The 27,995-nt window shown below is 36.5% G+C and overlaps 1 protein-coding gene across 3 annotated transcripts in view; it reads left to right on the top strand.

Moving 5' to 3' along the window:
• Positions 1 to 27,995, top strand: part of DGKB (diacylglycerol kinase beta) — a 331,032-nt gene that overhangs the window by 19,445 nt on the left and 283,592 nt on the right. For all 3 annotated transcript variants that reach the window (XM_050971447.1, XM_030234719.2, XM_030234706.2), the window contains one exon: positions 11,056 to 11,316. In XM_050971447.1, the coding sequence (XP_050827404.1) occupies positions 11,247 to 11,316 (70 nt within the window). In that variant the 5' untranslated portion in view covers positions 11,056 to 11,246. The remainder of the gene's footprint in view (positions 1 to 11,055; positions 11,317 to 27,995) is intronic.

The raw sequence follows: 27,995 nt of genomic DNA, 5'->3' as shown, positions 1-27,995 counted from the left end.
CATATGCAACCTTCTCATAAAGCATTTAGACCTTTAGTGATGACTTTGTACGAGTAGATGGAAGAACTGTTACAATAGTTGTGAAGTACAAACTGAGCTATATAAAGCAAATGTAAGGTGAAAAGGTTGAAAACCAATTCAAAGTGAAATGTGACTTAAAAAGCTTGTGCCTCTTCATAAATTACAAGTTTTTTCTTTGTAGTTTCTCTTTAGTAATACAAAGCTGAGCGTAAATATTGTAGGTAATTTTGCCATATTCAGGATCACGTTGGAGTTCTACAGGACCATTTGGTAAATTCTTCCAGTTTTCAGTGTAAAACAAATTTTAAACATTTCTGTTTGAAACACCTCTGTTTCAGTGAGTAGACCTTCAGTTGGCTTACGGTAGTTAAACAGGTATGTTCTAAAAGTTAAGTTTCAGGATCATAAATTTGGGAGCAAGGGAAACAACTCAGAAGGACTTGAACATCTGACTTGCAATGCATCAAGTGTGGTGTGTTCATCCCAGTGTTTCAGCTGAGAAACCAACAAAACCGGTAGAAGGGATTGTAGGTTGAAAACCAGTAGACGGGATTGTAGGTTGATGGAAGAAATAGACTGAAATAGTGCAATAGATACAGGTTTGCATTTGTTTGCAATTAGTGCTGCTTCTATTCAAGTTAAGACTATAAATTCATGGAGGTAGTACATCACCAGTTAGTATTACCAGGAATGGTAGTGCTCTTACCTGATACTTCTGTTCTGTGTGGGAGTGGAATCCAAGAGATTTAATAATGTAATTATTCCTCATATAGAAGCACAAATCCAGTTGCCATCCATTTTATTATGCTTTTTTCTTTGTCATTGAAAAGGAATTCTTCAACAATTTAAGCACAGAAACAACAATGAATCATTGAGTTTCTTTTTGTGTTTGTGTATTTATTCTACTTTCCTCACTTTATTACCCTTTTTGATTTCTGGCTTTTCATTAGTTATAATATTCTAATATATAAGCCATTTTGATGTAAGGCTTAAAAATATATTCAAAATAGACTAAATGTTTCATTCCTCAGTAGATGTATTTATTTATTTATTTTGAAAGAAAAGAAAGGAAATGTATAAAACATTGTTTATGTTTTGCTTTTCAAAATGCTGTTAAAAATGAATTGCACAAAAATGATTAATGGTTTAAGTGATGATGTTTATGATTCATAAGTAAACATGTAGATGATTTTTTGTTTATGGCAAATCTAGTAATAGCAAAAAAAGGCAGACCTGCATTGTAAAAGTGTTCCAGTATGAAGATTATTTAGTAATTGTTTGGCTCTTGACTAGGATTGAAACTCCCTTGGGCAAAATTGCGTGAGTCCCCAGAGGAATTGCAGATGATGAGGAAACACAAGCATCAACATTCAGCAGTCAGGGGAAATTGTTTCAAATTTCAAGTTGAAGTCTTACTAAGCAGGTTCAGATTTTTTTTATCCAAGAACTGCACTTTTAGGGTGAGTAGCTCACTGGAGTAAAATGATACTTCCCACATGTTTATCACGTATTTCTTTTCAGTCTGTTTAGGTGTGGTTTATTACTGTATCTACCAGGTTGTTGCCACGTTTATCAGTCCTATAGGCAAAAGGAAGTGGAATGTGGCAAAACTGGGCATTTGCCTTCACAGGCTGGTGAAGACAGGCTATGCTGTTGCCCTCAAGATGACAGGAGGGGCAAAGTCCCACCAGTGTCGTCCCAGTGTGTATTTAGCAGCCTATAGACAAAGCAAGCAAAACTCTAACCAAATCCTAAAGGGCTCTGTGTGTGTGTTCCAGACCTTCAATAGCATACCAGCTACCCTTTTCTCTCAAACCATATGATAATGTGCTATAAGTTAAAATTGATCTCAACCTTCACTTAGCTTGAAGTTTCCTGCATCTGTTCTGAGACCTGAGCAAAGTTTTTTTTCTGAAAGTTTCGTGTATTAGAAAATAATTCTTTCTGCCAGTCCCACTCTTCTCCTGTCTACAGAGAATCATACATGCAGTTCCAACAATTTCAGTGTCAAGGACGACTGTGTAAAAACATAAGCTAAATCTAATCAGAATTAATTGCAACACTTAAAGAGAGAAAATAATTAGGTAGAATTCCAGAGAAAAACATGTTAGAAAAAGATAACAGAAATGCAGAGACTCTCTCAAGAGAAAAAATATATTTAAAATGCAAGTGTAATGTAATCTAGCTCAGACAAAGGATTCGCAAGGGAAAAAGGAGACAGGATCAACTTTTTTTCTTCTTCCCTTTAAGATGGGAAAAGCACTGAGAAACTCAAATTAACAAAAGTAAGCTTTCATATTGAAAACTGAATATCATGGAAAGAGAATACAAACTTAAATTGCATAAAACTGTAATTATGTACCTTTTTCAATTAAAAATGAAATCAGATACCAATTTTTATTTGTTAAAAATTCCATGGGAATATTGTCACTTCTTAACTACAAAGGATTCTGAGGTAAGTAATATACTGAAGTCAGTAGGTGGAGGATGTAAATTTCACGTTGCTTTCTCGTACCCCTCTGAAACAAAAGCACAGTTAACCATGAAGATGTAGGGTTTTCCTATCTGAAAGCTGGAAATGTGTTAAAGTTTTTACATTTCTAAGTCTGTCTGGGTGGCATAGACAGAGAGTCAAACAAATGAAGGACCCTCAATCAGAAAATGCACTTCCATCTCTGACCAGATCTTAGCGTGTAGTTCTGCAAATGCCAGTTCTCTGTCTCAGTTTACTGAGTGGCAGTATATGAACTGCAGGGAAACCATTGAGGATATAAAAAGAGACTCAAGGTGTGTTCTTCATGCTGTAGAAGGATGTGAGACCAAGCTGCCTTTAAGTAATGGTTTCTGGTATTGAGAACTGTGGACCTGTCACAGCCTGGACTTTGCATCCTTTGGACATGTGCACAGGAGGTCAGGCAGAGGTGCAGAGCCTGCTCTGATGCTTGTGGTGCTGTGCCAACTTGTATTTTCCCTTCTGGCTTTGTTTCAGTAAAACTGCTCTCACTCGTGGCTCACTCATGCTCTACTTGTGCATCCCCACCTCTAGTGTCAGTATGGCCATGTCATGGGAGCAAATTCTAGGAACATACAAGTGGCAATGATCACCAATCCTTCACAAACCCAGATGTTATTGTCTTCTTAGAGCTGAATTTGAACAGGTCAGGAATTTTCTGGGTGAATAGGGAATTGTATTTTGAGATCTGCTGCCACCACATTGTTTACTTCAGACGCAGATAAGTGTCCTTGTAGGCAAGGGGCCACCTTACTTTGATAACCCATTTGGTATCTCACTATCACTAAACTTTTTTATAGTAAAGCTAATGAAGACATACAAAACCATTTGTAGTTGTCTAGAAGGCTCCACGTTATCCCAGTGGAGAGTGACAGTGCCAGTTATTAATATCCCAGGACTGCAATAATTTAATCAACCTCTCCTTGCAGCCTTCTCCCTAGGGGAAAAAAATAAACATGCCACATAATAGAAAACAACCTAGCATAAACTTCTCCTGTGAAATTCTTTAACCTGCCTGCTAACCTATCTTTATTCTCTATACAGATTTCCTATTGATTAAATCAGGTTTGTATTTTTACAAGTTTTTAATGAGGAATTTCATTGCCCTGCTCCCAGTTAATTTTAAAATTACACAAAGTGTTTGAATGAGGACAGCAGTTAACAAATCTTTTCCTCTAGTGCTGTAGAACATCTTTGTCACAAGACTGAAGAACATCTCTTCAAAGGCTTATTTCTGAGTATGAAGTAGGAATTTCTGCCCCAGGAAATTATGGATCATCAGAATTCTTTCCCAGTTATAAATTACGCTTTTCAGCTTTGCTCTCCTGTAATGCAATCACCCCTAGAGCACCTAAATATGGAGAGATTAATTAAATCCAACAGTTAAACAAAAAAAATCCCTGTAGTTTACTGCCAACAAAAATTAATTGTTAGGCAGAATTTAGAAGTTGCCCCATGAGAGGGAAGTAAAGAAAAGAGGAAAAAGTTGTGGCAGGTAATAGTCAAAGACTTTAACCTCTGTTGATATGTGCTCAAATACTTGTGATGCTGGTTGTGGGGTCTGGAGCTGGCTTTCCTGGGGAAGATGGCAGATGCATAGTTTGAAAGGCAGAGGCTGTCCTCAGGATGTTTAATCCAGGATTTTGGAGGAGTTTCAGTGGATTTATAGAAGTAGTGGTGGGTGATGTGGAAAGAACGGTTTGAGAGACTGATTCATCCTCTCATCAGATAGATTTATCTAGTGGACAGCCTAATGTACTGTGTTCCAGAGAATTTATTATAGATTACATAGATATACCTATCAAATCCAGTGCTTTCTGTTCCAGATTGCTTTTCTCTATTTATTAAAGAGTATCAGTCTAAGCTTTAGTGATTCAGCCTTCTTTTAAAACTTTTGAATATTAAATAGTATATGTGTTTTTAAATTCACCAATTTCAAAACACTACCAGCTGTCTAGAAATCTTTTTGTCTGACCAGTTTATTTTCTGCTTCTGTTTGGGTCAATTTTTTTTCTCTTTTTTTTTTTTTTTTTACCCCTTCTAGTTTTAATATGTTTTTAAGTAGTCACTTATAAAACCAAAATATTATTCAATGTGATCATTTACTCATAAAGGGTTTCAAATTTTAGTAGCCCTATGGAAAAATTTTGTTGTTTAGTCATAGATATAAAATATTAAGAAGGATGGGTAACTCCTCAACTTTTCTTTTACAATTTTCACTTTTTAAATCTGCTTTTGTAAAATTGTTACTGAGATGCTTTTAACATTGGGAACAATTCCATGACTCTCACTTGGAGGAGATTTTTGAATTATGTAGTACTTCTCTCATAAGCATGAAATAAACTCCAGTGGTGCTTTTTTTTAAATTTTTTAGTTTGTTCAGTTGTATTATTTAAAGAAAGAAAAAAGCCTTTCTATACTTATGATGAATCAGCAAAAGTATGTTGTGGTATTTCCTTGTCCCAGATTTTCCTCAGGTTTCATTTATTTCAATATTTCTTTTAGTGAAGAAAACACTCAGAAATTTGAATATAGTTCTTCTGACTTGGTGGGTAATTAATGTAACAACCTGGAAATAGCAAGCCTAACAGTTGTAAAATTTAAGATCAATCAGAAATTACTTTAAATGAATTCATACGATAAAGTTAAGGTACATGGAGAGAGTCCTGGTTTTGGCTAGGATAGGGTTAGTTTTAAACTTAGTAGCTGGTACAGAGCTGTGTTTTGGATTTACTATGAGAATTATGCTGATAACAGAGTGTTTAGTTGTTGCTAAGTAGTGCTTACCCGAAGTCAAGGACTTTTCAGTTTCCCATGCTCTGCCAGTGAGGAGCTGCACAAGGAGCAGGGAGGGAGCATAGCCAGGGCAGCTGGCCAGAGGGATATTCCATATCTTGGAATGTCATGCTGAGGGTATAAACTGGGAGGAATTGCCTGATTGCTTCTCAGGAGAGGCTGATTGCTTCTCAGGTGAGCAGTTGTATTGTGCATCACTTGTTTCTTTTGAGTTTTATTCCATACTCTCCTTTTGGAATCTCCCTTTTTTAAACATTATTTTTCTTAACAACTTAGCTTCAAGTATTAAACTGCTCTTAAATGAGTCCTAACTGTACTCAGGGATGTTGCCATCTTGCATTCTGGTTGGTTTTTATCAGTGCTCCATTTTTGTTGCTATTATTTTTCCCTGTCACAAACTGTAGTATTGGCGAAATGTTTTCACAAAGATTCAAGTATTTGGCTTAGCATGCCACAATAGGGTTTGTGCTGCATGTCTTCTTAGTGTTTATTGATGTATTCCATATAAATAATTCAAGAAAGTGATTTTGAGTAATTGCTTCTCTGAGGAATACAGTCCATATCTTTTGTATTAAAATTTAAATGGATGCCTTTACATGTCCCAGACTAGTACACTTGGGAATAAAATAGTCAGTAGAACAAATGTGCTTTTGAATTGTGCTGGTCACTTCTTTAAAGGGAGAGATTTTCAGGTTGGTACAGAAACTATCACTGATTTCAGTGTGTCACTGTTTATAGTTTATGTTTCAGAATTGTATTAATGTCAGTAAACATCCTTTACTAAATTGAAGAAAAAAAGGTGTACCACTAAAAAGACTCTGTGCTAAATTCAGTGCAAAACAAGGGATGTTTTAATGTAAATTATGCAATGTCTGTAGGAAGAAACTGTTCTGTTTTGTTATATGGCTTCATTTTTTTCATTCATGCCATTAATCTGGCAGTAATTATAAGTAATTACATTACTTCTGTATTTGAAAGTAAAGAAACCAGAATGGTTATTAGCAGATATTTTGGTTGGATTTCTTGCCCATCAAGCTCTTCATACTAAACTTTAAACCATGCAAATTTGGAGTATTTCTGATGCTAGAGGCATTGTTCTCTACAAAGTGTAAAATCAATTGCAGGAAAACTTACACGTCTTGTATACCTGTACATAATGCCTGCATTTCCAGGCAAGAAATTAATGACTGTTAGCGTGTTTTGGGGTTTTTTTGAAGAATAGAGAAAACTTTCTGGCAGACACATAAACATGTGGTATATGACATGTAAAAATTCTCCTCTGGAAAATCCATTACATCACCCACACTGAAAAATCACAGGATCTAACTAACCATGGTGAAAATGTAGGACCCCACTAAAGGAAATCCCAAGCACATTCTGTACAGAAGAGTTCTTGATAAGCATAATTGCTGCAGCCTCCATAGCAATTAAGGTATAAAATATTCTATGTTATTTATTCCTATGGTTCAGGGAAAAGTCATAAATCAGTCCTGTTTTGGAAAACTGGAGTTTCTGTGGAAGGAAACTTGTTATAACTTTATCCTGTGCCCCATTCATGGACTAACACTCAACTGGCAGCTGTTGAACTTGTGTGTGAGATGGACATTATGGAAGAGCAGGTAGAAAGCAAAAGATGGCTGAGCAAGTCCATGAGCCAGTTTCTAGGCTGCTCTAAGTTGTGCCTGTTATGGTAAACAGAAATCAGTCCCCTAAGGCATGCAGATGAGTGTAGTGCTTTCAGACATGGCAGTGAGGTGGGACCTCAGGGAAGCTCCCCTGCCTTCCAGGGAGTTGTGTTGGGTTGGTTGAGAACCTGGACATTGTCTCCATGGGCCAAAGTTTGAAGCTGAACTGTTGTTGATCAGTTTATGGGACTGATGTAATTTATTTTGCCCTGAATGCTCTCCGAAAACTCATCTTTCCTTACGGGGAGGACTTGATAAGGTGGAATGAGATTGAGTCGTGAGGTTGGCATATGGGGAATTGGCCTCTGTGGTTTTTTTCCTCCATCATATATTCATTTTTCTTTTCTCAGCCAGGCTTCTGTAGAGCAGCTGAGGATTTTGGTGGCATGGGGAATTCCGGGAAATCTAAGTTGGTTAGCAGTGTTGGCTGAATGCTAAGTAATTTGATTTGTATAGTTTTTAACAAAGCTTTGCTTCCTAGTTTGGATATGTGGCCTGGTAGGAATCCTGACAGAACACTTAATAAACTTTCAAATCCATAAAGGAAAACATGTTATAAAAAGGAGAGTGGAGTTCTAAGACTTATTATAGTCAGTGGCTAGAGGAGGAAGATTTTTTTCCTAATTCTTTTTGTGATTAAATGAATGGTTTGTTAATGTCATGCTTTTAGTTTCTCTTATTTGTAAGGCCTGCTTTGTGTCTGGCTGAGAGGGCTGTGAATCTTGCCTAAGTGTAGATTAACAAAATGTATGCACAAATCTAAGTTGCCCAGAATAGCTTGAACCCTTAGAGGATTGCTGGAAAGTTCCCACCTGACCTTGTTTGTATTTTAACTGTATCATGTATTGTATTCTTCAAAGAAATTTATCTCTGCATGAACATGTCAGATCACTGTGTGTGATCTGTTTAGAGCTGTTGATCTTTATTTTTCCTACCAGAAGCACTTTTGATTTTTGTTGTAGGTCAAGATTCTTTTTTTTCTTTTGTGATAGTATTATTTGTTGATACTACTTTCCTCTTTGTGTACATATCTATAGGTTTCTCACTGTATAGCCTTCCTGAATTACTTAATGAGCACTAAAATAAGTGTAAAGAAGTGAATTTATATTAAACACTTCTGAAGAAGATACTACAAATTAGCTAATATTTTCTTTTACAGAAATTTGGATATTTGAATATTTGTATTAACAAATACAAATATTCATTGATGACTTTTGTCATCAGCATCTGTATGCTGTTTGTTTTCTTATAACCAAGATATTATCTACATTAAATGGGAAAATGTCACTGTAAAAGGACTAACTGTGAAAAACTAAGTGATGCAGGAATCTTCCCTTGTTTGGGACTCTGCAGCAAAACCTAACAGGAAACTGAAGAAAGGAAGTACCTAGAAGGTTCTTTTTCCTTTTGGTGAAATCTTCCCCATTATGTGTCTATGTATTTCTGCATCACATATACTGAGGTGGAGTCAGGACCTGGCTGCAGCCCAAAGACCCACTCTCAGAGGACTGCCTACCTCTCCTTTCCTGTTCCCAAATTACACTGGGATTTATTAGATCCACTATGTCCCCCACAGGCTTCCCTTCCTAAGCACAGAGCTTGTGTTTGAGAGTTGTCCACAATAAAAATGTAACCTTAAACTCTCTTGTATGTTCCATGATCGCTGTTGTCTTAGGCACAAACTAAATCTTCTTCCCTCTGAGCTGCCCTGTTCACTACATTTTTTCCATTGCTGCTCTCTCATTCAGGACATGTAAGTTTTGTAACAACTCTGGTTCTAGGCTGTAGAGCCTGGGTGTCTTTTGTGGGGAAAGTATATCAGAGTTGGGAATTTAGATCTGTTTTCCCTTCTGATGAGCGGTGTATGCAATGAACTTTGTAGACAGTCAACTAAACATATTGCATATGGATAGATTGATAGGACCAGAGTGTACAGCATCATTATCTTGCTAGTTGTAGTAATTCTAATGGTAAGCTGTTTATCATAAATATGCATATTGAATAATCAAGATCATCTCTAACTTCACTCTATTCAGCAATGTTAGTTTTTGTAGGTAATGAAGGTAATGTATTTAAGGATGATGCAAATAGTAAAACTGGATGAGATTGTGCTAGAAAATTTTGCTTAAATCAGTTATGCAAATATAATTTAAAAAATCATTAAAATCTCATCAGTTGCCAAGATTATAAAATATATATGGCTACTTGAAGATAAAAAACTGTCTTCAACACAATCTAATCAACTGGCAGAAATGAAACATCTCTAATTTGATTAAAATGACCCAATTGACCATAGTTGTTTTTCTTGAGATGAATAAAAGTATTGAAGTTCAGGAGACAGAATTATATAAAGAGCACATATAGCTTTTGTAGTTTCTGACCTTTTTCATGCACTGACATTGATTCAGAGATTTGAAGGCTTATGTGCCTTGAATAAAACTTGACCAGTTTTATTCACAATTATGTTTTGTATTTCATCCCAATCTCCATGCTCCTGTTAACTTTTGTTATTTTTTCAATTATATTATGCAATTATGTATTCGATGAGATTCTAGATCTTCCTACTCATCATAGTTTTTTTCTAACAGAGGAGATGAAGAACAGAGGAATCTCTTCTGGTAGAAAGTTTTAAAAGGCAAGACAGCTGTTATTGTACTTGGACATTTGCTCATGGTATAGTCCATGCATTCAAATTATTCACGAGGAAGGGTCTGAGAGCAATGAAAGCTCTGGGACTGAGGTGTCTTCCTTAGTGTCTGCATGATTTTTTTTGTCCAGTGATGACACTTGTACATGTAAAACAGAAAAAAAATTGGTGTTGTCTGATTGTGTTAATGTGGGGTTTTTTTAACCCATGCTTCTGTTCCTAGTAAATTTTTGGTTTTCCTTTCTTTCCGCTCATGACTCCTTTTTCTATTCTTTCTTAGCTACCAACATCTCCCTCCTTAGCACTCATTCCGTTGCTGTATTAGTCTCTTTTGGTCTGAATTTTTTGTTTTCTCTTTTTGTAATTTAAACCTTATAAATTATTCATTGCTAAATATAGGAAGAGATTCCACTTGCAGTCTAAAATTAGCTTTGTAGTCTAAACTGGTCTTCTAGGCAACCTCTGTAATCAATAAAAGATAAATATCACAGAAGGCAATTCATCACATTTTAAGCTTGTGTTGAAACTGGAAGGATTAATTGCTGCCTGGGCCACCTGTCTCTTTGTGATGATTAAAGGGAGCGCCAGAGATGACAATCTCAAATGAACTACCTGGCTCTCAGATGGCTAAAATTAGAGGAAAAGCAGCTTAGCTGATGTTCCAGGAGTGGTGTTGATAATGCGTTGCTGTCAGAGGGAAGAGGGTCTGTCCTACAGAGGTAGAAACTGCATAAAATTGGGATGAGAAGGCACCCACAATTTGATATTTTTTTTTTCCCTGAACTGATTTGTGATGGTACCAACAGTTATATTTTCAGTAGTGACCAGCAATGCTCTGATGTTCTAGAAATCAAACCCCTACTATTTTGTTAGAATAGTTAATATTTGTATAGCTCTTATGTGAACTTCTCAGCAAACTTCAGAATCCACTACATTTTGGCATTAAGAGTTAGAAGCTTCATAGAGTTTTCTGACAAGGCCATCCAGTGCTGAATAACAACATAACTGAGTAAAAATTCAGTTACAGCAATTCAATTTTAAAATCATAAGGAACTAAGTTTACTGATAAGATAGTATCTGCTATTTCAGTAGTTGTTACTAAATCAGGAACATCTCCATAAAGTGTGTCCAGATACATTTAATCATAAACAGTTTTTAATGAATTCTGAACATAAGCACTTGGAATTGAAAAAAATTAGTTTGGAAATACATATGAAACTATTTACAGACAAATACAGAATGGAAATATATTGAGCAAAACTGTATAGTAGAAAATATTTATTAATTTCAAGTATTCCCACAGGAAAACTGGTATATCCTGGTATTTAATATTTTGTATTTTATTCTGGTATATTTGGTATTTATGCTGTATTTAATATATGCTCTTTTAACAGTGCTGTAACTTGCCACTGAACCAACACATTTGGAACAGTTCATAGCATCAAAAATTTCATCCACATCGACTGATGCCATCGTGGCACTCTCCAGACACTGGGAGCTGAAGATAAAAATCTTTATGGAGTTTATAAGACCTGGGTCAAAAGGAATATTCTTCTGATACACAAGGAGGACCCTTACTGCCAGTATGACGAGCCAGGAGAAGTGGGTTAATCTTAGCCCTGGAGAGTTCTCTCAGCTTCAGAAATATGCAGAATGTAAGTAATTTTAAAAATATTTAATTTTATGGCTAAATAAAAACTGAGAGTATTTTGAATGTAGAATATAAAATTTTTGTATTATTGATACTATTCCCAGCTTAGAAAGAACACACTCAGGTTTTATATTGATGATTCATTGCTTTCAGAGACCATTGTGAAGAAAACTCTCTGTTTCTCACTTTTTATATGAATAATCTTGTTTGTTTGAAATTACATCACCATATAAATAGTAAGCATAATACAGCAGTTTAAAAAACTCACTTTTGAAAAAATTTAGTGCTTCCTGGGAAAATATTTTTAAGTTATTTTTCTTTATTTTTTTTTTATATCTGAATTTGAAGATTTCCAATAGACATAGAAAGTTATGTGGGGTTTTTTTCCATGCATTCTTATAACTTAAGCCTCAGTGCAACGTTTTCCTAATGGGGAAAAAGACATTTAAGATACTTCTTTACTTTTGGCTTCCCTTTGCTTCTCCAGAACTTCTTGCACACACAGTACTTCAGAGCCATTGTTTTAGTAGAACTGTTGGTGTCAGGGAAATTGTTTGAATATGTTTGTGTTCAGGTTTCTGTGTGTACAGTAAAGAAAAATATCTTGTCTTTCATTACAGAGGAGCAGAGCTTCCTCTGCTCCTCTGTAATGAAGAGATGCTAGCTTTTTTGAAACATGAAATGTGATACATTTTTGTGTAAATAGTTCAATTTCTGAGGCAAATAGAAAAAATGTTAATAATATGTAACTTTTTATGTATAATGCTGAAGGAACAAACCCTGGGTATGGACCTTACTCTGAATTTCTGGGCTATCCAATTTAATTTAACTAAAGGACTGAATAACAATATGTGTGATCTAAGACATTAAAATGGAATAAAAAAAAAAAAAATTGTACCAATATTTTTGAATTTCATATATATTTTTGTAACATGGCAAGATACAAAAGGTTGTGACAACAGATATCTTATTACTGAATAATGATTATGTGGAATTTTGTAAAGCTTGAATATATAATTGCTTTGCTATTTCATAGTCCTTGTTGAACTTGGAAAGGCAATGAACTGAAAATCACCAAATTTCATTTGGTGACTTGGTAGAGTTTGATTCAATTTAAAAATATAGTAATAATAAAAAACCCTACCCAACAAAAGTCTTCAGTTAAAAAAAAAATATGCATGGCTCATTTTTCTCCAGCATGGAACTGTTGAAGTACCATTGGTTCTCCTGCAGGACAGAAGGCTGATCTGGGAGTCAGAAGGTGACACTGTGAGGAGGTTTGACTTTGTGGCAGGTGTCTGCCAACAAGTGACGGTGATGAGCACCCAGATGTGCCTTGTGCTAAGGAGAAGGTTTCACTGCAGGACTCTGGAATAAGTAGGGACTTCATAGAGATGTAATTTGTTTTGCATTTACCCTCTGATATGCAGGTTTGTCATTTGCTCTGCCGTTGTGTTTGGTGTAGAGATTTTACTTAATCTTACCTAAATTGCAGCATTATTATAACTATTTAAGTTTTTAACTTTCTTGAATTTAAAAAATACAGTATTTATATATGGAATTCTAGTTTGCATCAAGCTGTAGTACTAGAATATTAGAACAAAGAGTATATTCCACCAAAAACCCATCTGCCTTGGATCATACTCCTAGAGGGTGATAGTCACTTCTGCCTAATAAGATCACTGGAAATCAGTATTACTTTTATGCAGTTGTGGTGGGTTGATTGTGGCAGGATGCCAGTTGCTCACCAAACTTTTCTTTCCCCTGCGTGCAGTTCTTTGTTGAGTCAGAACAGATATGGTTAGCTGGTGAATGGGAACAGGGCATGTGTTGAGCTGCCTTGTGCTGGAACCTGTAGGAAGTTCTTAAGTACAGGGAGGTTTCTATTTCTGCTTTTCTTTGGAGCCTAAGTAAATTTGGTTAAGAAAGTTTGCTCATCCATTTTAGGCACTTCATCTGTCTATTCATGCAGAAAGTATTCTCTTTAAAATGAATTTGCTGGTGTTTTGCATATTGACTTTTTGATCAGGAGAAAACTCCTTGCACAGTTCCCTTTTTGAGCTGAACCTCCTCAGCCTAAGCTGGCTACAGAGTGAGACAATGTTTGACTTATGTGACAGTCTGTGCTCAGGACACAAGCACACACAATGTCTCAAGTCTGCAAGCCTTAGTTTGGATCCAGTGTAGGAAGTGTGACCCTGTTCTGCTGCACAGCAGCGCACACTTGGAGGAGTGAGCGATTTGGGTTTGAGTCCTTTGAGGTTGAAGCTCAGTCTGAAACCATGTTCTTTATCTTTCCCCTATGTGGAAAGCAAGCCTGTCTCACCTCTACCTGTTTTATGATGAAAACTTGCTGCCAGAGTTTCCTGAAATCAGTCAAACCTGCAAATGTTACAATTTCCAAGAAAAATGGAGGAATGGGTCTGCACAGGTTGTAAGAGACATGAAGTGACTCTTCTTATCTTCAAGAAGAAATGGAGCTCAAGTGGCACCTGGATGAGCTGCTTCTCTTGGCATCATCTGACTTCAGTCATGCAAAGAAAATCTCAAACTATATTTAGATACAGACTGCACAGATAATAAGTATATCCGGACTTGAGTCATATGTGCATTTATAACTCGTGTAACTGTGGACATTATAGATCCAACTGTCTTGGACTTAATGCATAAATTCCCTTTTTAGTCACCAGAGTAGGTGTGTGGATCTTTCACTGTATAAAGCACTTTAAGCTACTCCTGTGGATTCTAGTGCTCTTGACTTTCTGAGTGAATGACACTTTGCTCTAGTTCAGTGTAGTTCTTCTTTTTATTAATCTTCTGTGAGCTTGATGATAGTCTGTCGACTCTGGCAAGTACTATTAAGCAAAGTTTGCTCCTAGCTCTGTGTGCAGCTACTGTCCTTGTAATCACTTTGAGAAGTTCCTACCACATTTTGTCTGCCTGCTTTCTTCTTCACATAGTTACAGTATGATTCAGTGTTTTATCCAACTGTACTGTTTGGTGAACCCAAACCCTGAATGCAAAATTTCTTTCTTGAATATGTAATAGCTTTTCTGAATTTACATAAATATAACTGAACACCAAAGGAGAATGAGTTCTCCATCACTTGTTCTAATCAAAAATATTTCCATCTAAGCAACACTCAGAACGTCATAATAAGTGAATATCTTCCTGTAAATTAATCCAAGGAGTATCTGTAATTTTTTCTTACTGAATTACTTTTGAGCTCAAGTCAAGGGAATTTTATGCTTTCAATGTAAGACTCTTCTTAGTCTGCCTGCATAATAATTTGGGGCTTCAATGAATTTTTGGAATTCATTGAAGTTTAAATATTACTTAACAAAAAAATATTGCTGAAGTCTGAAGAGTATATTACCTAATACTTGGCACTTTGCAGTTAATATGCATATGTGTGGTTTTGGAAGAATAATTATTTCCAAAGACATAGTTCCTCTATGTCCTTCTTCCCAGTCAAATTAAAAAAATCTCCTCTCTCCTTTTGTTCTGAAGTTAGAACAGTACAACATATTTTGCATTACATCTTTCTCTGGTTTTAAATTAGAATAGGTGAAAAGGAAAAAGAAAAAAAAAAACCCAGGGATAACTGGTGTGGTTAATATATAATAATGACAACAACAGTAATGTAGCCCATACTAAATCCTGAAGATTCTAAGGAAATAAATGCACTTGAGAGAAGAAATTTTTTTTTCTCCTTTAGATTTCATAATTAATGCTGGCTGTGGGAAGAGAAGGTAAAAAGATATAGGAATTTTTCTGCATAACACTGTCATTGCATAGAGTAAGGTAGGTACAAGATGTTTCAGGCAGAAATAGTTTCTTCTAAGCTATATGGCACCATATATATATTTGTATGGGGAGCAGCAGAGGGAGCTGAGGTGGTTTAGCCTGGAGGAAAGGAGGCCCAGATGTGACCTTATCACTCCCTTCAGGTTCTTGAAAGGAGATTGTAGTCAGGTGAGGATTGTCCTTTTCTCCCAGGAAACCAGCAATAGAACAAAAGCTGTCAGTCAATAGGACAAAAGCTTCAAAGTCTCAAGCTGCACCAGGGGAGGTTCAGGTTGGACATCAGGTTTTCCTCCGGGGAAGGGTTGTTGAACACTGGAACAGACTGCCCAGGGCAGTAGTGGAATAGTAAGTACATCTGGAGTTGAGTCATATGTGCATCCATAACTGGAAGTGTTCAAGGAATGAATGGATGTAGCACTTAGTGCCATGGTCTGGTTGAAGAGGTGGTGATGAGTCAAAGATGGGACTTGATGATCTTGAGATCTTTTTCAACCTAAATGATTCTGTGATTCACTAATGTGTGCCATTCTGTACGACTCTGAACAGGAACCTGAATTTTAAGGGCATTAGAGAGAAGCAATATAAATAGCTTCATTGTGATTATTATCTGTATGGTAAATTGGATTAGTTTGGACAGGGATTTTTTTAATCCTTTTTATTAAATGAATTTTGCATCTCCTTTTTATTAAGCAAGTTTTATGGCTGTTGTAGTCCAAATTATATGTTAAAAGGAGCTTAGAGGATCCTGCTCCAAAAGCAAGTGTGGAAATATTGAAGGGATTTGAAACAGTTAAAACAAGACTATTTAATGAGTCAGCTAAGCATTAAAAAGGGGCGGGGGGTGGGGGGGAAAGGAAGTTCTTCCCTCAGTAGGCGGAGAAAAAGACCTCTGAGCTCTGGCAGCATGTGCACTCTGGGGAAATAGCTTGGTTTTGTGTTGTGCTTTTCAGTTTGTCAACAAAACATGCCCTGAGGAAAAGCCTGAAAAAAACTTTTTTTGCAAAACTTTTGGCAGTGGTTTTTTCCCAGGCTGGTGGAAGAAAACTTGAGCAGACTGTCACAGACTGAAGATAGAAATAGATGTTGGAGTGCTACTGAAATGACTGTGAGAAAAGAAACAGCATCAGCAGCTGCAGCATCTTTTGATGTAGCATCAATAGCTACTGCAAGAACTAGACAGTGAAACAATTTTCTAGGGGAACAGGAAGGAGGAATTTGTGAAAAAGATCACTGAAGAAAAATTGGAAGGTCAGCAAAAGTTTAGGTTCAAAGTTGAGTTGTCAGAGACTCTTGAGTGGGTTTGGCTCTGTGGTCCTCACAGAGGGAAGTATTATCTTTTACAATGGGTATAAATGATAACATGCAGGGCACTTCATTTATGTGGCAGCTGATCACCAGCAGCTATGGGCCATTACACAATCCTACAGAAGGTCCCAGGCTTCTAGTGCCCCATGGAATTGGGCTAATTCTAATGAAGGGATGAACCTCATCAAATACAATTTGACAAAACAGCTGGTTTTGACTGTGTGGCAAGTGGAGGGAGAATGTAACTGGTGATTACTGAAAATAGTTTTACCCAAGTATTGAATTTTAGGATTATAGTGTTTCTGGTCCTATTAGTAAAGATGAAGGTGATCAGGTTCTCAAAAAATTTTGACAGAATCTGTTAGACTGGCTGAAATGTGGAGTCTACCAGCTCTGCCTGTACAGTATCCCATGCCCTTGGGAGAACTTAATGGAGAAAAATAATGGGTCTAGTGAGAGACCTAGTCTTGCATGCAAGGCCTGTTGGGGGTAGAATGGCCAGAAAAAGGGACCAGTTGATAATTTGTAGAGCCTGAATCCTTACTCTAAATCTGTGATTGGGATCTAAGTAGGAGAAAATGAAGTGGACAAAACTACTCAGTGGTTTGGTGGGACGTTTACTTTAGTTCTCCTGAGAGGTGAACTATGCATATTGATATAATACTGTAATTTTTTTTCTTCAGATGTGTGAATTTAAATCCTTTGTACACATTCCTGTGTTGCACCAATTTAGAGAACGTGTTAGGAGTATTACATATTATTTATTTAGCCTCTAGTTAGATTTACTCTTAAAAAGCCCTGAACTCTGTCCAAAGGAAGGCTGTTACATACAGTCTTCACTAATAAGGGTATTAGATTCAACTTTGTCTTGTGTTAGACTGAAATCCACAATACAGAAGGTACAAAGTTTTGAATGTATTTTTCATTTAACCATTCGTAGTTGAGACTTGACCTCTGAAGATGATACCATAGAGAAAGTTGTTGGGGGAGATTGAAAGCTGGGCACCAGTATCATCTGCAGAAATATTAGTGGATTTCATTCCTTTCTCTAATGAGGGTTTCTGTGTTAGGTCCTAAAGAGAGTGTAAGATAGGAATGATGAGTTGAGTATTTCTGAAGGAAAAAAAGCTGATAAACATGCAATAATACAATATGGTCTGGATCTTTGAGGTGGGCGTTCTAATGAGATAAAATGCTTAGTGTTTCTGCCGTGATAAATGCCTAGTGGTGACTAGCAGTTGTGTATTTAACCAAACAGAAGCTGATCAATTCTGCAGTTAGCCTGTCAGTGGTAAACAGTATCATACTGATTCTGATCATTATTATGAGTAAGGAAGAGCCTTTTTGTGTCTGTCAGGTGGGATGCTCATGTGTATGCAGAGCTTGTTCCCTGTGTTCACTGCTTCCACTAAAGAAGGGCATCCAACTTGTTTCAGGTATAAACTAAAGGAAAGGAAAAACTTTATAGGGAAAGGAATGATATAGAAGGCTTCTGAACTCTTTGCTTTGGTTAAAGGGACTGTGAAATTATTCAGGAGTTTCTTTATTTTGTGACGAAGGTAGATGAACTTAAGTACATTTTTGTCCCTCTCAGGCTGCTATATGTTCTAGTTTGAAGGATTCTTTTAGGAAATACTGGCTTCTGTAGACCTTTAAATGGTACATAGTAACAGCACAAAGCAGTCACAATGAGTGACTTGGAGTACCTTATTACAGCATTATGTTCATGTCTTAGCTAATTACAGGGATTCTCTCCTGTCTTTGAACTGTAAGAAACTTACTATGTCAGCAGCAGGGAGACATGTTTTAAGAGAGGAAAATAGTGAATTTTTAATTTTTACCATCAGCTGGCAAAATTGGGACAAATCTCCTGTTTTAAATCCCCCAGAATCATGGAATTGTAAAGGCTGGAAAAGACTTCTGTAGAACAGAAGATGCTCTTGGCATATCTGATTTGTTCAAGAGTTCCAATTAAAGGGATTCAAAACTAGTGTCACTTCTGTGTGCTGTTGACTGGAGACTGCTAACAAGAGATCATATATCATAACCTGAAGAGACTTAATGAATTTAGTAAAAGCAGAGAAGGCAGTATGCTTTTAGACTAAACCTGTATTTCAAAGTTTTTTTAAAATGATGACAAATTGGTCCAGAGTTGGATCAGTTCAATGAAGTACCAGCTGGTTTTAGCATCAATTTCCTTCCTAAAGAGCTGCCTCTGGTTCCTGAATAATTGATTCGTAGGATCAAAATTATGATATCTCCAAAAATTGTAACTTTCATTTAGGGGTAGCAAAAGTATTAGGAAGCAAATGGTCTCAGTTGTGCAAGTGCTAACACACTTGATTTGTCTATTTTAGTAAAGCTAGTGGAAGTGTCAAAGCTGTGTATCTGTTTATGTCTTATATGGAAGAAATGTTAAAGGAATTAAAGAAGGAAAAAAATTGATTCAGGCTGTTCAATAGTACCAAGTTGCAGTGATCACAGAATCGAGAGAGGAAATTCTGTTAGAAAAGGCTATCATTATTACAAACATCATTTGTGTGTGGAGAGACACTGGAGATGAACAGGACACTGTCCCATCATCAAAAGCATTTGGTAGTCTCACTACAAGGTGATAATTTACCTGCAACCTTCTTGCACATTGGCTTCATCTGGGAGAGTGGGGAAGAGACAGCAGTTGCAACATCTGGAGAAGTCTGCAAGGTTTGCTCAATTTTGCTGAGCAGTGAAAGACAGTAGTTCAATACGGATGTTGAAGTTGTTGTGTTACCTCATTCTCAGGGGTTCCCGGATGAGGGAAGAGACAACAAAGTTGACTCCATGTATCAGAAGGCTTGATTTATTATTATATGATATATAATATATAAAAACTATACTAAAAGAATAGAGAGAAGGATTTCACTACTAGGCTAAGCTAAGAATAGAATAGGAATGTAAACAAAGGTCTTCTCAGACCGAGACCGGCCGGACAGGTGTTCTGTGATAGGCTCTTAATTGCAAACAGCCTGACGGGGCCAATCACAGATTTCCTCTGTTGCATTCCACAGCAGCAGATAAGAATTGTTTACAGTTTGTTCCTGAGGCCTCTCAGCTCTCAGGAGGGGAAAAATCCTAAGTAAAGGATTTTTCATAAAACATGTCGGTGACAGTTGTGCTGAGACTGGACACAGTTAGGCCCTTATTTTCGGGAAAATAATATTATTTTCTAGATTATGCTACTAAGTGTCTAGTGTTTCTGCTGAGAGCAGTGGCTGTTTCAGTACCTGGGGAAGATTAAGTTAGTCAGAACTCCAGTGCTGCCAATAGGATCAGGGCCTGTATTAATGCTTACACATACAGATTATTATTTAATGGTTCTTAATATAGTTTTAATAGAAGGGAATTATGAGAAAGTCTTCAGGGTAAAAGTCAATGACTTTGCATTTCCATTTTCAAGGTATCATTGCAAGAAGCAAGTGCAAAGAGTTCTTACAAAGTCCAAAACTGAAACACTTGTTAACAGAACGACAGAATGGATAAATAAGGCTAAACAGGACCAGCTCCCTTAGTAAGAGATGTTTTCAGGTTTCTGGGGCTGAGGGTTTCAAGATGTGTGATAGCTAGTAGCTGGTCTTTGAGCTCTGAAAGGCTCTGATGATGTCATCTCAGCTTGCTCCTTATTTCCTTGGTTAAAAATAATGACATTTTCTAGAATTGAAGCTGCATAAGTACATGGTGCCAGTCAGTGACACCTGGTGTTGCAGCATCAACTGTTATTGGTGTTGAACATATATTGTGGCTAATACAGATCTGACATATGGTCACCAAATTACTGAATGTCTGTTTATACACTGTAAAATATGTAAACATTGATTATGCCTTTGTTATATTTCCTGTGTTTCTATGTATCTTCCATATTCCTTTTCCTTTGTTGTTTGGTTGTTTCTATGGACATTTGCATGTAAACAGTAAGAAGCTTTTGTTTCTTATGAGTTCATCTGTTCCTGTTGCTTATTCTTATTATAAAGATTTGGGGGATAATTCAATTGGTTGCTGTGGAAATGAGCCTGATGTCACAAACAGTTACAGTTCACCAAGCCTTTAAGAAACAAAATGAAGGGAGAATGGGCTAATTGGAGAGCCATGTGACTGTAGCAGAATCTCAGCTCTTATTAAAAGCATGTATTTTTAGTCACTGCATTTCTATAGAAGAGCTGGAAAGTGTAATTCAAATGGTGACAATCCATGACTCATCAGACAAACTGAAAAAAACATAGCTCTGAGAGAAAGGATGATCCCACTTCACCTTCATCAGATTCACACTCAATAAACCAGTAACCCATGGTAGGTCCCTTAAGCCCAGAAAAGCTTCATATGGTTGAAGAGAGAAGGAGAAAGCTGCTTGTCCACCTTATCCACTGAAAAAATACACTTTGCTATTAGCTTTACCACTCTGCTGTTCTGCCTCTTCTGGGTTTCTGAAGAAAGGGGAGCCAAAGTTGCCTTCCTTGTTCCTCTTGAGAACAGAAAACAGGTTGGTCTCTATGGCTCAAATTGAGAGTCAGAGGTGTGTGAAGAACAGGGGACTTAGGGCTGTCACATAGTGTCAGGAGACTTTCCTCCATCTCCATTAATTGGGGGGAAGGGCCCTGGATTGCCTTCCACTCTGTTGTTTCCTACCAGTTAAAATAAACAAAAAATTAAAATGTACCCATAATTACATATGTTTTCATTGTGGTTTTAGGCACTAAAAATATATTGCTTTTTTGTGTGGCTCTGGAAAATTTTTAGTGGATGCTATGCAGTGTCACTGCAGAATTGAATGGCTTTTTGAGGACATTACATATTGCTAAATTTGTCTTTAGATCTGTCCAGATTTTTTGTGGGTCATAATTTTATTAAAACCAGTACAGAATATGGAAATATGGACAAAAGAATTTGTGGATAAATTCCAATGTGATATGCTTTTTATTAATTCTGAAAATAGGAATGCTTGATTTTATTTTAAACATAGAAGTTACAAATAGTTTTTGTAATTGTAGATGATCCTGCCTTGGAAAGGGGTTGTACTAGATAGTCTAGAGAGATCCCTTCCGACCCTAGCAATTCTGTGATTCTGATGCTGAGACACTTGAATTAATTGTAGCAGTAATAATAGAGATAAAGAGTTTGTTTTGAAGAATGTATTTCCTAGAATTAAGTTTCCTAGTAAATAGATGTTTTCATTCATGAAGGCTTACTGAAGAGCTTTAAAATGCTTGGTTAACTGTTGTTTCTTTGTTGTTGGTTCTGGTTTTGTTGGTTGGTTGTGGTTTGTTTTGTTGAGTTTGGTTTTTTTTTTTTTTGGTTTTTAAGTAGATTGCTGTTTCTTCTTTTAGTATATTCTTTATGTTTGAAATTCACTATAGAGGTGGAACAGACTCCAGTATCCTTGCCTGTATCAACATAAACACTTTGGCAATCCTTGTAACTGCTTTGAAAGAATGCATAGGCTGTATATTGGTTAAGAGCCTCTAGGTAGTACTAGTTGAAATGAATAAAAGGAAACAGTGAAAATTTTATAGATGTTCATGAGAGGAGGATGGGAAGGTGGTCCATGTACTAAGTACATGTCTGAATTCATTGTTGAATAGCAGCACTTGAGTACTGGATAGGCTTTAAGAGTTGGATAAATTGCTGAAAATATAGTGGAGATGGTGAAAGCACATTGAAGAGATATGAAGAAAATGAATGAGTGATAAGAGATCCTGGGATAAAAAAAAATAAAAGTTCTGAAAGGGAAAAATTATTAAAAAAATATAAAAAAGAAGATGTGGAAAGCAAAGCAAAACAAATGGCTTCAAGTAAAGTTGGAGTCTACCAAGTTTTGTTAGACCAAAATTTGTGTATCTGTGCCTTTTTCACAACCCATAGGTAGTGCCATGAGTGATGTAAGAAAACAGAGAACAGATGTTAGAGCTTATTAGGACAAAATCAAAGTTGGCTTTTAGAGAAATTGAACAGCAGACAAGTGCCAAAATAAAACTCAGTACCTAAAACTGAATGTTTGGAAAATTTAGATTAACATTTGCTGTTTGATTATGAAAAATAAAATACTACTGAAAAAAACATAATCATGAAATTGAGAGAAAATAGCTGCAGCAGAAGGAGAATTCACATCAAACCTTGGTGGCTAGCCAAAGTTTATCTTGTAAAAATGATTGAAATTACTTTGTGTTAATTATTTTTTATTCTGCAGAGGGCCCTCTAGAAGTTTTTGAATATAAATTCTTCATTATTAAAATCTGTTAAGATGTGTAGAGGCACCATTTTTTTTGATTTGAAAGCTTGAGTACTTATTTAGCTAATTTTGAGTGGGGGTAAATCCAAGCAAGTACTCAATCTGGAATTTGAAAAAAGCCACTTACAGTCCCTTTGGAGGTGCTCTTATTCTGGAATAAATCAGAAATGACTGTTCATTTGGGTTTGTTTTAGTAGATAAGAAGTTAGTTTAGGAACTGGGTAATAGTTAAATAATGACCCATTTCATATGCCTTAAGTATGGAACCATACTTTTGTGTTTTGTGTCAGACACAATGAACATTGTCACATTGTTTGTCAAGACCAGGCTTGCTGTTTTATCTATGGTCTAACGTGTGATACCTTCAAAGAAGATCACACTGTTAAAGATACATGACATTATTAAATTTAAATGCTCTGGACTTTGAGCTCTGGGAGTTTAAGGGATTCACAGAAAGAATGTCAATTAAATTGTCCCAAATGGTACAAAAGCACATTCTGAAGTGCTTCACAGTGTATGTGCTTAAATCACAGCATGCACTGCAGTTCTTCTGAATTACTTTCAAGGAGAAAGTGTCACAGTAGCTGTTCCTTCTAACAGCAATCTCAAGCTGTAATGACTGACTGTGTATGAGGACTACTAAACTGCTCTTCAAACTACAAACTTTTCAAGGCACACTGTACTCTTAAGATAAATACTTTGCAGCTCTGTGTAGATGTTGCAGCTTAAAGTTATCCAGTCTTACATTTTAAAAAATAACCTGAGTAAGTTTACATTGAATCTCAGGATTTTTCTACCAGTAACACATTTCAGAAGAACTTGGGTTTTTTTGGGTTCCCCCCTGTCCCCCACCTTTTTTTTTTTTTTTTTCATCTCAACTTTATCTATGCACACAGCCTGTGTAGCATGTTTGGATAGCAACACCTTCTCAACCCCCTAAACAAAACAAAGAAAAAATACCCAAGCAAATCCAGTCATCTCTACAGCTTAGCACCCTATCCCTGGGAGGAATGCATCTCTAAAGATTTGTAAGTGTTCCAGGAACAAATATGTTAGTCTTTGTTCAGGGTCTATCTGGACATAAAAAGTAAATCTAAATATTGTATAATTATGCTGAGTGAGTTATAATCACATCCCCATTTAGTTATTTTAGTGGAAACTAGCAATAAATGTGGTCTCTGCACTGCAGTAAGTCCTTGGCTTGAAACTGAGGGAGACCTCATGAAGTGTGTATCTAGTGAATCAAAAAGCTGCATAAACTGCTCTAAATAACTTGGGTTAACAAATAAGGAATCTATCACGTCACTGCATTTTTGTTATGTTAAATTTGCTGGTTGCACTTCAGGTTTTATCCTGGAATTTATTATTTAAGGTAAGAAATGACATAATTTTCTTGGATGGGAATGCCCACCTGTATGTTCACCAAGTTGTTCTGTCCCTGTAGAAAGAGTTTTCATGTCCTATTTTCACACCCAGGAGTTAGGATAGCCAGGCATATGCAAGAGCTCTTTTCATATAGATTTGCTCTTCATGCTGTCAGTGATAGAAAAGTTGTGTTTTCTTGCTGCTGTATGCTTCACATATAGTGCCAAAGAGTAGAGGTGGTGCTTGGGGCAAACTGTTAGAGTTTTTAATTGTGATTAATTCTATATATAGCAGCAGGTAAGTATTGTTAAGTTCTTTTCTTATTCAGACCTCTAATGCATAACTATGAACTTGTCTCTAATGGCATTCTAATATTTTTATACCAAGCCTCTTACAGACCTCCTACTCATACAACTATCTTTCAAAAACAAAGAATGATAATAGTAAAAAGAAACCCATATTACCACTGTTGTTAGATAGGTTTACTTTGAAAGATTTGATCATCTGCTTTGTTTTAAAGACTGTGAAGCATCTCTGGGGATTTGATTTCTGCATTGTTTTACTAAATGTCTATGTTAAACTGTGCAGTCTTTCTCAGAAGCACTTTCTCAATGCCCTTTTCTTTTTTATGAAGTGGATTCCACCTCATTTTCTTTCTCCTTTTCTGAAAGAGAATGAAATTGTTTCCCCTTTCTTCCATCTGTTTCATTTATTCACAATAATTATTGGTTTATATTGACTAAACAGGTGAAAGAAATAGAAAATTGTTTCCTCCCTTTCACAAAAGGAGAATAAAGTCCATTATTATAGTAGATGTTTGTTTCCACTGTGGGTTTATTTTTGTAATAATTTCTTAGTATTAAGAATTACACAGGATATCAGTCTTGTCCTAATCTTTTGTGAACACTTGACAAGAGAGAGTCCCACTTTCATTGATTGACTTTCAGTCCAATATAAATAGTCGTCTTACGTATAATTCAGAAAAAAATATTTTCTTTGCATGTTTATTCTAGAGCTGTGTTTTGTTTTCTTCCCCATTTTACATATTTAGTCTTAGATAAAAGTCTAGTAGCTTATGTTGCACAGCTTTAGTGACTGATGAGCTATGTAAAAGTTGCCAGAATTTGGCCAGCCCTTGCCAAATGACCATGAATATATAGGTAGCTTTGAGGCTTGCTAACAGAACTGAGATTTTTCAAATTGCTTTTTTGGTTGGCATTCAGTTGCATTTTGAAATTTTATGCATTAATGTTGTTGAACTAGTAACTCTTAATAGTAATTTTAGGGGAATGTAGAATGTTCTGCTATGTTTTCCTCTTGCAGGTCTGGGAATTCAAATGGCATCTTAAAACTTGTAAGCAATTTTTAGGAGCCTACTTTTTGAGTTTTGAAAAAAGTGAAAAAAATCAATTTTAAATCTTCCTGAACTCAAAAATTACATTTTGTGTTGACAGTGATGCATAAACTCCACAAATTAACACTGTTTTCTATGAAATTAATCTATTATCACAATTTCTTATGAAAAGACCTTTACATTTAATTTCATTGGGCTTTGTCTGTTTTAAACCATAATGAGAACATAGTAGATTTTTAAAATTACATTAAACCTTTGCCTTAAAAGATGATGCCGATCAAGTAAAAACATGGAGAGGATGAACAAGGAGGCAGGTAAGATCTTTTAAAAATTTTATTTTGAATAAATAATAAATATTATGCATTATTTTAATTGCGATTACATAGCCATCAGAAATAAAGGATAAGCAGTTAGGAGGCAGTGGTGAAAAATGTGGCTATTAACATCAGAGAAATTTTGGATAAAATCAAATAAAAATAAAGAGGAAAGAAATCTTAATGGCAAGCAAGGTAGTATGCATGAAATAATCAAGGGTTTATATAAGGGTTGAAATAAGGACAGAAGCTACAGAACCAGGAATAAAGCCAGGTGAGAATAAGCAAGTATACAGTAATTTTTCAGTGGAAGAATTCCATTGTTTTTTTGGCAAGGTTGGGATGTTAAACAAAAAATATTTTTTTATGTTTAATTTTTTCTGTATTCAATTTATCTACTGAATTGTATGCAGGTTTTTAAAAAACTTGAATTCTAACTGTTCTTTTTAAAATTGGACAGAAGTCAGTTCCTGATCTTTGTGAAGTACTCAATGCCTTCACAGGACACACAGCAGGCTGAATGAGAAGCCTTCATTCTGCTTTTGCAGCTTTTATATGGCTACAATTAACTCCATATGATACCCACTGTTGTCTTAGCGACTGGAGTTTCCAAGGAATGACTTTAATTCTGATAGCAGGAACGTGGTGCATTTTCTGTGTGCAGTGTGAGTGCAGCACGGGCACTTCGCTTTGCTGAGCTTTTGGGAAGCTCTGGTGGTCTGCAGGCTGTCTTCCTCCTTCCTCACCCTCCCAGCAGCAGTCAGCAGCTGGCCTCCTGCCCTTTTTGGATGGTTGTCCCCATTCCCACCCACCCCTCACAGGGTTCATGTCCTTCCTTCTTCATCCTCTTGAAGCAGGGCCACATCCCGTGCCACCCAAGCAGCTCTCAGCTTCTGCTCGAGGCCATCCTTTCAATGCTCTTTGGCAAGGGAATGAATGCTCATGGGTGGAGCTGAGAACCTGTGTAGAGCTGGAAGGGGCTCTGTGTGTGTACCTGTTTTGGGGACACTGGCTTGGACTGTCTGACAAGAATAAAAGCCTGCTATGTTTGGGAATTTCCCAGAGAAGAAATGTGCTTTCTGCTGTGCTTTGCAGTGTAAAGATTCCCAAGCTAGAAATGAGCAGTAAAGTGGTGCAGCAGCACAGCTGGAGTCTATTTTCAGTTTATTTCAGGAGCTCTAGAATTCCTCCACTGCCTGATTCAAGCTAATCAGAGTCTCTTTACATAATAGTGCCATTTGTAGGCACACAAAACAACACGTTTTTTTGAAACAAAACACTGTGGTGTTCCTTTTGAAACATTTGGATGCCTACAGAATTGAATATTTCAATATTTTATTTGGGGGAATACAAAAAAGGAAAGTTAAATGCAGTTGTTAAAGACCATGTCCTGGGCTTCATGAAGAGCATAGCCAGCAGGTCAAGGGAGGTGATTCTGCTCCTCTGCTTTGTTGCTGTGGGACCTCAGCTGCAGTGCTGCATCCAGCTCTGGTGTCTCCAGCACAGGAAGGACATTGACCTGCTGGAAAAAGTCTAAAGGAGGACCACCAAATTGTTTAGAGGGATGGACTATCTCTTCTCTGAGGAAAGGCTGAGAGAATTTGGTTTGTTTCTGGAAAAGGAACTGGAAAAGGTTTTGGGTTGACCTAACCACAGCGTTCCAGTACCTGAAGGGAGCCTACAGAAAAGATGAAGGGAGACTTTTTGCAAGAGTGTGTAGTGACAGGACAAGGGGGAAACAGTGTCAAACTGAAAGAGAGAAGGTTTGGATTAGATATTAGAATGGAATGCTTTACTATGGGGGTGGTGAGGCACTGGAACAAGTTGCCCAGAGAAGTTGTGGAGGCCCCATCCCAGAAAGTGTTCAAGACCAGCTTGAATGGAGCTCTGAGCAACCTGGTATGGTTAAAGGTGTCCTTTACCCACAGCAGTGGGATAACTAGAGGATCTTTAAGGTCCCTTCCAAAACAGGCCATTTTCGGATTCCATGGCTAATTAATATCAGGTTTATTAGAATATGTTATCTACTGAAGCATTTCTTCTTCTTTTCAAAAGAGGAAATTTCAGCTAAAAATGTATCATTTTGATGGGAAAAAAAAAGCAAATCATTTGCACAGCTTTATATGAAATGTAAAATTTATTAAAAGTAAAATAAATATGGAGAGATTGTCTTGAAATTTTGGGTTGGGCAGTCAGGTCTCTGAAGACAACCTCAACAACATTCACTTTGCTGTCTAAAAAATGTTATTCTTATGATAGCCATTTTATTTGTATTCATA

Source organism: Serinus canaria, chromosome 2, assembly GCF_022539315.1.
Source record: "Serinus canaria isolate serCan28SL12 chromosome 2, serCan2020, whole genome shotgun sequence".
NCBI lineage: Eukaryota > Metazoa > Chordata > Aves > Passeriformes > Fringillidae > Serinus > Serinus canaria.
The sequence above is the reverse complement of the archived record's forward strand: the minus strand, read 5'-3'. Positions and strand labels throughout refer to the sequence as shown.